The sequence below is a fragment of the Gossypium hirsutum genome, chromosome A05 (assembly GCF_007990345.1).
Source record: "Gossypium hirsutum isolate 1008001.06 chromosome A05, Gossypium_hirsutum_v2.1, whole genome shotgun sequence".
NCBI lineage: Eukaryota > Viridiplantae > Streptophyta > Magnoliopsida > Malvales > Malvaceae > Gossypium > Gossypium hirsutum.
In genome coordinates, this window is record NC_053428.1 from 15,317,205 (window position 1) to 15,327,318 (window position 10,114).

Below are 10,114 nucleotides of genomic sequence, written 5' to 3' on the forward strand. Positions count from 1 at the left end.
GTCTTAAACGGTGCCGTTTCAATTTGGGTATTTAAACCCAAATTTTCTGAAAAAAAAAAACACCCAGCCCCCATTTTTTCTAAAAATTTTCAAAAAAAAAATAAAAGAAAACTCTCTCTTTTCTCTCTAAGGCTCCGGCCTTTTGGGGTTCTCAGCCCCCAGTCGCGCCGATCATCGCCTTGCCGCACCAGCGCCGCGCCGGCCACCGCACGCGGTGGCCGGAAAATTCAAAAGGTATTTTTTTTATTTTTTTGCAAATAAACTGCTTTTTAATATATATATGTATATATGTGTGAAAGATTAAAAATAAATAAATATAGAGAATAAAAGATGCGAAAAAAATCACCTTTTCGATTTTTTTGTTTATATTTCCGGGTAAATATTACAAAATAGATGAAAAGAAAAAAAAGCCCCTCCAAACATAATAGATCTGGCTTTTTATAGCCGAAAGAAAGAAGAGAAAAAAAAGTTTGTCTTCGTTTCTGCTTGCGTGTTTGCCATCTTCTTTGCAGGTGATGTGACGATGGCGGTGGAGTTGGTGGCTACCAGAGGAGTGGCGGTAGGTCTGGGGCAAGTGGCCGATGGGATATGCGGCGACAGTACTAGGTGCGGCGCTAGGGTTTCAGACTTTCTGAAACCCTAGTTTTGGCAGTTAGCTTACTGGCCTAAGACATTGGGCCTCGGGTTTGGGCCTGTTCTGTAATGGATTGGGTAGGTTAGGTTAATGGTAATTGGGTCTGTTTGTAATTGGGTTCCGGGTTAGGCTAGTTGGGTAAGTTAATTGGTTTTGGTTCAATTGTTAACAGGTTTTGTGTTTTGTTTTTGCTTGGGCTAGAGGTTAATTGGGCCCAGGCATGAAAATTGGGCTTGTACAAAAGTGAATCACTAAATTTATTATTATATAACTCCATTTACCGCTTTGTTTAGTCAATCAATTGAGCTGATTTTTCAATTAATGGTAACTCATTCCAACCTTTTTCCGCTTCCCGGCGCCCAATGTCTGACGTTAAGGATTCGCCCTCACTATCAACTGCCTTCAGCAGCCCGTTAATGGTTCAAGAAGATTGTTGGTTCGAAGAAGCTACTTCTGCCCTCATCAACGCTTGGGGTCGACGTTATCTAGAGCTTAACAGTGGGAATATCCGCCAGAAGGATTGGCAAGTGTATAAAAGAGCGGAAGGGGAGAAGCAAAGAATGCAATTTGCTAAAGATATGGAATTGCAGAGGATGAGGATGAAGTGATCTTGGGGCCCCAGTAGTGAGGCCTATTCTTCATCATGAAAACATTTTCTTGATTGATTGAAATGTATATTTTCAATTAGTTGTATGTTGGATTATTAAAACAGAAATATAGTTAATTTTTTAAATGATACTATATTGAGATGACTGAGAGACTCTACCCGCATTGTGCTTCTAACCACCGTACGACTCAAATTGTTGCGTCTTATGTTTCACAAAGAGATGTTGAAATCATTAAAAAATGTTTGTAGCTTCATTCGTGCCTGTGATATAGTCGTACAATAGTTAATCTTCAATTATGCTGCTGTGCTTTTCTCCTTCAATGCCATAGCATTGTTGTAATGGTTTACGTATCCATGTAAGTTTTAGCATTATCAGCTTCCTAGCTAACAACCAATTTTAATGTTTGCCTTGCAATATAAAGTTAATTTGATTCATGATGCTTTCAAGCTTGTGTTGAATTAGTTGAATGATTGCAATTATGGTCGTTTTTGGAGTCCATGACTTGAAAAGGCATTTGGATATGCTTTTGTCTCCCATTTCTATTGCATTCTACTAAAATCCTTCAACTTTGCCATCCACGCCACTTGAAATCAACTACAATTGAGCACTTCTATTTCACATATCTTGGAAGCATTAATTTAATTATTAGTATCAACTATTAATTTGTGATCTTGCACCATTGTTTCCAACAAACCCTACTCTTCCATCGATAATATAATAACAAGCTAATTGCAATCTAATCCAGCTTTGCTTTAAACAACTGACAAAAAAGCTTCACGTAGTAAAATGTTTGTTTATATATTATCCTTAGTTAATTTATACGTCTAATTCATCAGACGTGATAACTCTATAGAACTTACAAACTATTGAGAACTAACAACCGACACAAATTTAATTAAGCTTTGCTAAGTAGGACAAGGGCATTAATTGATTATAATGTAAGTAGTGCTTCATATTATGCAAGGAAAGGCGCCAGACACTCAAAAACCAGTGCTTAATGCCTACTTGTATAGTAGTTGTAGTGCTAAATTTAACTTCATACTCGTTGCCTTACCTTAAACCCTTCCCCACCACTCTGCAATGTTTTCTGAATGCTCATCATCCTGCACAAATCAATATTCACAAAATACAGAAACGACTAACGTTAATGGTACTTGCCACACAGAAAATGGAATATAAATCATCAACTCTTCTACCATTAAGTAACTAAACCAAAGAGGGAATAGAAAGAAATATTCACATAATAAACTACAATATTGTTTATTAATTTAATTTAGCGTGCTTCTATACTTAAACTGGTAATTAAGAGGTTGTTAAAACTAGCAACCAAGAGATAAACTTTTTCTTGCTTGGTTAGAATTAAGAGGATGAAGGAAGAGATTGTCTCATCCACCTTTGCCCCACATTTGCATGGATGTAGTTATACCCATAACCATTACACACTGCTTCATGCGGTTTTATCTCACTTGTTTTACTAGTTTTTATTTTATGTTATGTTATAAAATTATATATTTTAAATTTATTCTTGAATATATTTGGGTAGATATAGTCTTTGTTTTATGTAATAATACTAGTATATATATATTTAGCATACGTACTAAAATTATAACAATGATACAAAAAATATGGTAAGTTAAATTAGTACTTTTACAAATCAAAGTGGGGGCAGTGAAGCAAGTATTTATTAATGGTCTACTCATGCATCTATTTTTTATTATTATTAAGAAAACCATCCAGAATGGATGGATATAAAATTCATTGAGTGGTTTAGACTTTGCCATCCTGTTGTAGATGTAACTAGAAAAAAGGCAAACTAGTAAATTGATTTTTTTTCACACAAATTATTGCTCAACCCTTCTATAAATTATTTTAGTGTTATTGGTGTTAATATAGAGGTTTCTTTGGTAGGAAGGAGGAATGTTGCAAATAAATGAATTGAATGTAACGAGAGAGATAGAAAGGAAGATTAGAATAAATCCTATAACACTAAATGTAGTAGCTGGTTGTGATTAATAAAAAAACTATATGTAACTGGGGATAAAGCTGAGCAAGGAAATAGATTGAGACAGGGATAAAGCTGAGCAAGGAAATAGATTGAGACAACTTTGGAGACTTTTGAAAGTTAGATAATGAAAATGCAAAAAAAAAAAAGAAGAAGAAGAAGAAAAGAAAAAGAAAGAGTCCAAATTGAGTTGTGAGTACTCATATTTATAGGTATGAGGAATGAGAGTTATAAAAACAAGCATTTAGTGGGAGTAATGAGATTAACTTTTTCAGTCACAAAGACATTAATAATTTTTTATTAAAAAAAACCTTAAGTTGTTGGTGATGGTGATGGTAGAGTGGGAGTAATGATTTTTTATTAGGAAAAAACTTAAGCAGAAGAGAGAAATACTTAATATTACATCAAAAGAATAAGAAGAAAGCTTTTAACTATCTTCATAGTTAATTCACCAAGAAACCTAAGAACTTTATCATGTTTTGGGGGTGATTTCCACTATTTCTACTTTGGTGATGGTGGAAATACCCAATGAAACATCTTTCTATAAAACATGTCTTATGATACAAGTTATTCTTAAGAAAGGTTATTATTGAATAATAATTGTTCTTGAATAAGGGCTATTCTAACTTATTCCGATAATGAGTTGTTCTCAACATAATTATTAATTTTTAGGAAAAGTTATTTTAAACAATAATTATTTTGTGGCGATGTTTTGTTCATATAACTTGTTTTGGAAAATGGTTCTTTTTAAGCAACAAAATTGTTCTAAATAAAAGTTATTTTGAATATCGGTTGTTCTAAACATAGTTATTTTGAAACATAATTATTCTAAACAATAATGATTTCAAACATTAGTTGTTCACAACAAGAGCTATTCTCAAATGATAGCTACACTAGATGGCAGTTATTTTAAATTGGAGTCATGTTCTTAATATAATTGTTCCTAACATAACTATTCACAAACAATAGTTGCTCTAAACGTGAGTTATTTTTTCAAAAGAAAATTTAAATGAATCAATGTTACTACTTATTTCAAGTTAGCTTTATTATTATTCTTGGGAGCGCAATTTCTCAAAATACACTCTTATTTATCTTTGAAAAGAGATAAACTGTTAGTAGTCAAAACTAAGTATTTACAATAAGTAAAAAATGAAAAATAAGAAAAATGTTGTCTCATTTGATATATATATATTTATATATAATAAGGAGAATCGAGAAGAAAAGAAAATGGATGGATTTTTATATGGATAATGATTTGGTATATTAGTAGTTGAGCTTTCTAATTTTACAAACAAGATTAAAAAATGTTTAAGTATCTTTAATTGATATTAAAATATACAACATGTATAATAATTTCTAATATCATTTGTAAAATTAAAAAAGCTCTCCCAATAGTTTATGGAAATAATATTATTTCGTTAAATATATATAAAATCCATTATTTTTATCTATATAGAAAAATAATTATTTAATTAAAACTGATTGTTGTATTTTCAATTTTATCTTTAAATTTCTCTTACATAAATAGGTGCATTCATTTTTTATATATAAATATGAAAAAGTGTTAATAAACCAAATAAAATTATGTATTTATTTTAAAGAAGATATATGTTTACTTAGTAACATAACATAGTATACTACCTATACAAACAAATATAAATTTATAGATCCCAACATAATGAGGTAATAAATGGTAAAATGCCTGAGTTTATTAATTTCCTCCAGTGGCAATGTTGTTGACAATGTTACCTTTCATTTTATATCATTGCGCCAGGAATATATATTAAATGTGTGTGCTCTCCATTTCTTGGTCTTTTTTTCATGCTTGTTTGCAAATATATACTAAACCACATTATATCATTTCATTAGATATATTATGTATCATATGATTTATGACATTTTGACAATGTTGATGCATTAAATATATATTACCATCTAAAAAGAGATTAGTTTTGTTTGTTCCCCATAGCATTAATTCCATGCTTGGCATAGAAAAGCTCACTGCCCCTTCAATATCCAATAACCAATATATGGACAGTAACAGCCATCTTACTTGAACAAATAAAACTAATTATTCAATCACTAAAACATAATTTCTTTTTATAATCTGTAATTTCATGAAATTTCCTTGACACACCCCTCATTTACTACTCCTCTCCAAATTCCAAGATTTACAAATGTATTACTAATTGCCTTATCTATACATTTACCATTATTGTATTGTTTGTATTTGAAGAGATATAATTGAGAAAATATCTACTTACTCTATCATATTATTTTCATCACCTATCCTTAAACTTAAATTAATTCTCAAACTTTAATTTTTTTTCTCAACCAAGATATTAATTAAAAATAAAAATAAAAATCACTTAAAAGGAACATCCTAACAATAAAGAGGCTTGCAACACCATACAAATAACGAAGAATAAGAAACAAAACCAAAATCAAACATAAATGCACATCAGAAATTATAGAGCACATCATTACACTCGTAAATCCAAGCCACATTACTCATCAACTATTGCCTCTTACAATCACATAAATTATCCATATTATATCAATTATGTCTTTCTATTATTAAAACTATTATTTTAATTATTAACTGAAACGTTAGATCTTATTAGATATTATTTTATCAATCATGTTTTTCTATTATTTTGAAGTGTTGTATGAGTTTTGAGGTTTTTCTTTTTTTTGGTATTTTGAGGGTGTTGTCTCATTTTATTTGGTTTGTGGTTTGTGTGGCAATGCTTTTCCCTTATTACGAAATATTTCTTTGTTGGGTCCGTGTTTATGCTATTGGTTTCAAGTCTGATTCTAATAGTTAGTATACTCTTTTGGGGTTTAACAAAATTCTATTTAGTTTAATGTGACATAAATTAAAATGAAATTTTTAAATAAAAGTAAAATGTCACCGCGTAATTTTTAAAAACTAAAATTAAAAATCAAGTAAAACCGAAAAAAGATAATACATGGTAAAGATTTTTTAAAAGTTTTGAAAACCTCAAAATCAAGATTTTTACAACATTTATTTTTATAATATTCATCTTTTTTTTAACTTTGCATTTTAAACTATATCACATTAGATTTAACATCTCATTTAACAGTTAAATTAACAATTTCAATAATAGAAGAACCTTATTGATATAACCTCAATAATTTAGGAAGTAATTAGAATATTTAAAAGTATAGAAATAGTTTAAGATGAAAGTTATAGATTGAGATGTTCCGTAGAATTAACTCTATTTTCATTGTTCTCTTTAGCCACATAAGGTGATATAATTGGCTTTCATTTTGATTTCCTCTTGCCCTAAGAAATCTAAAGGAGAATAACCTTTTTCGCCTCTCTTCTTTATATAATTTTTCTTAAACATAATTTAGGTAGGGCTAGTTTATCATCAATGTTGAAAAATACTACGATTTTTTTTTTAAAATACTTTTGAAAATTTTGATAATATTTATTATTGTAATAAAAAAATACTTTCGAGAAAATAAAATGACAATTTTAAACTTTTTGTAAAGTATAAGACTTAATAAGGAATAAAAAAGTAATTTCCTTATAAAGCATTTCTCCAACACCAAAAGCTAAAGTTTATTTATAAGAAAAAGAAATTGGTTTGAAATTATAATTTAGATTGAAAAGTGACCCCTAGACCACCATTGTATTTAAAAGTATAATGTCTGTCATGGTATAGTGTTAGCTACTCCTTACTGATTTGCACCACCATTCTAAGTGGACCAAGAAGCTATCTGAGACATTCCAACCTAACAAACAATTTTTTAAAATAAGCTCCTCAAATGATCCAAAAATCGATGACTACAAATGCATGAAAAATCTCACGAACAAAGGTTCCTCATCATATTTATTCTGCTATTATTCCTAGGGACTCTGGGTTGCTATACATATTGCTTTGCTCTCCAAAGGAAAAAACTTGGCAGTCAAGTTTTTAAATCTGGTCTGGTCCGGTCCGCCTAAGAAAAACTGTTTATTATTAGCCTCCGTACTAATATGAGCTGATAGTAGTGCAGGGAAAAAAGTTGCACTGGTACTACTATTATTATTATTATTCTATCTGATATTCCTTATTGGATTCAGTTGAACCCAGAGTCAGAAGGTAGCTTGTTAGTGTTTAGAGCTTTTGGCTTTAGATGCACGTGTGTACTTACGGTCTCCACTCAACTTGCTTCCGGGCTATAGTCAAGCTGCTTGACATTCACGGGCATTTAATTTCCTATTTACACTAATCAACACCAGTTTGATCTGTTTTTTCTTTTCTTTTCATTTTCCTGCATGATCATTTCAAATATTCCCATACCAAAACATAATTAAGATCAAAATCCAACGTGTAATACTATTATATACTTCAACCAAGCATCTCTTAAAACACACAATCTATACGCCATACTGTTCATGCAGAAAGTAGCTTGTTCAAATTTTAAGTCACTTTGAATACATTTATACCAAGAGTTTTCTTCCTTGCCTCTTTAATTAGGACTTAATGCAAATAGAAGGATAAACGTGTTTTACCGTGATAGAATTCATTTTTTCTTACATTGACAATAATATTGATGTCAACTAAACTAATACTTAATTCTTATAATTTATCATAATTGTTTTTACATAGTGGCTAATCAGGTGTTTGGCTTCTATTGTTCTTCTTGTTAATGATATATATAATTAAAGTATCTTTTATGTTCATTTACGGTTTATAAAGCTTAATTTTTTGAGGGTTCAAACTTGAATTCTCTCATTAAAAATGCAATATACCTTAACTCATAGCTTGATTACATAAAACATGCTTAGTTATAGTATTAGCTACAACTTTATAGTTGATGACGTGATTAGTAAATTAGGTTGATGAAAAGTGCAATCATAAAACACAATCTAATTACACGCCAGGTCAGGTATACAAAATAAAAATGCATGAAATTAAAAGTCTATACGTAACGTAATGGCAATGCCTTGCTACCGCAATCTTTTGATATGTATTCTATCATTAGTTTATAAAGATGCAATCAAAGAGGGGATACGATGACGTACGTATGATTAAATAAATGATTTGAATCTGTTTATATACTATTAGAGAAAATCTAGTACTGTGAATGTAAATTGATTCCACCCCCACCCCCCAAATATTAATATTTAAACTTATTTGGACCATGTGTTCTACGAGAAATCCCCCAAAATTGATATGTATATATAATACCAACATGGACATGCATTTCATGGGGAGCACAAAATCGAACAGAATCAGAAAAAGACCCAAAAACAAGGGGAAAAGTAAAGAAATGGGAAATATTTTTCTACATTAATATTTTTGTGTTTGTGTGTGCATGATATGGAGGGGGAGAGAGAAAGACATAAAGAAAAGAAAGAGAGGGGGTAATCTTTCTCTTTCAATCAACGGCACGTAATAGTAAGAAATGATCGATGGGTAAAATATTTTTGCTAAAATTACTGACCACCATTTCTGCAATATTGCAGGCCGAGCCTAAGAATTAGGGTTTAGGGTTTTAGAAGATCGGAAAGCTAATACGCTAATGTTAATGATTTCTAGTTGACTAATCAGTTGCAGTTATTGGGGCGATCTTACTTTCATAGTCTTGAAATTTTGTTTAAGGTGGATTTTGTATATATATTATTTAAATTACATTTCCTTTGTGCATCTAGGTAGATTTATTAACTGGATTTTGTGGGGGGAAGCAGAAACGTATTTTAAAAGAAAAAACTAATGATATGTTGAACATATATAGTATATGATATGTAACAAAGTCAAAAGAATTACCGTTTATGTGAAGAATCCAAAGAAAGATCCTAGGTAGCTAGCTGAGAAGAAGGCTGCTGATTGGAAGAAGGCATAGGGTCGTCGACGTTGGGTTTAATTTGAGTCTTCTTCTTCTTTTTCTTTCGATATGGAATCCCTCTGGCCTTAGCTTGACAGTCCCTCACTTCACGCAAATAAACCCGAATTGCTCCATTTCCAAAAGGGTTAGTCTCTGGCGACCCACCATGCTCATCATAAGCAGCTCTTAGGCGTCCGATCAGTGCATCAAGACTCCCCCAGGCCTGCCTTAATGGACAAGTACAAGGAGCAGGAGGATCAGGTTGTCCAAAAAACACACAACCATGTACGTGAACCTTAGTCTTCCCAAACTGGTCCAGATATCTTAGGAATTCAAGAACATGGTTGCAGTTACACTGGGAGAGTGCAACCGGGGGCCTCTGGTTCTTCAAATACTGCCCAAAAGTGTTCCAGTCTCGCCGTTTCTGTGATTCGTACCGGCTCAGCGGAGGCGATTGAGGTTGATTGTGGTGGTTGACGGAAGACCGTGAGGAGCCTTCAGCAGAATCTCTGGCAATATCACCTGACATGATTGTGAACTCAACTAATCTTTTTTTCCCAGAGGAATTATTGGGTATTTTTGGCAAGAAAGGATCATTAAAAAAAAAAAGAAAAGAAAAGAAAAGAAAAAGGTGGAAGAATAGGGATAGTGCAGTGGAGCGAAAGATGAATATCACGTCTTTGGGTCTAACTGAGGAGACATGTTATGGGCCCTCTATAAACCTGCTTTAATTTGTTCCCCATTTTCTTCTTTAATTTCTCTCCTATCTTATTTCTCCCTTTATGTTTTTTTTCCCCTTCTTTGACGCAAACAATTAACAAATATCTTCTAATCCAGTGTATAAATACCAATGCCAATGCCATCATCTCTACGATCATTACCATCATTTTCATTTGATTTACCTTGGTAATACCATTTTTTTTTCATTTGATTTGATCTCCCACCCAAAAAAATAAAAAGTTGGTGGTGTTTGACTTAGTGCGAAGATTAAATTTGGGAATGGAAAACAAATTACATCGTTTGTTT

The 10,114-nt window shown here is 31.6% G+C and overlaps 1 protein-coding gene across 1 annotated transcript; it reads right to left on the reverse strand.

Moving 5' to 3' along the window:
• Positions 1-2,021: 2,021 nt before the first annotated feature.
• Positions 2,022-9,823, reverse strand: LOC107944992 (protein LIGHT-DEPENDENT SHORT HYPOCOTYLS 10). Its single transcript, XM_041113580.1, has 2 exons — positions 9,031-9,823; positions 2,022-2,345 (listed from the first exon to the last, which is right to left on the reverse strand). The coding sequence occupies exon 1, from the start codon at positions 9,615-9,617 to the stop codon at positions 9,060-9,062; it is 558 nt and encodes a 185-aa protein (XP_040969514.1). The 5' UTR covers positions 9,618-9,823; the 3' UTR covers positions 2,022-2,345; positions 9,031-9,059.
• Positions 9,824-10,114: the final 291 nt, after the last annotated feature.

Coding starts and splice junctions, on each gene's coding strand:
- LOC107944992 (XM_041113580.1), bottom strand. CDS start 9,617: ATGTCAGGTGATATTGCCAGAGATTCTGCTGAAGGCTCCTCACGGTCT.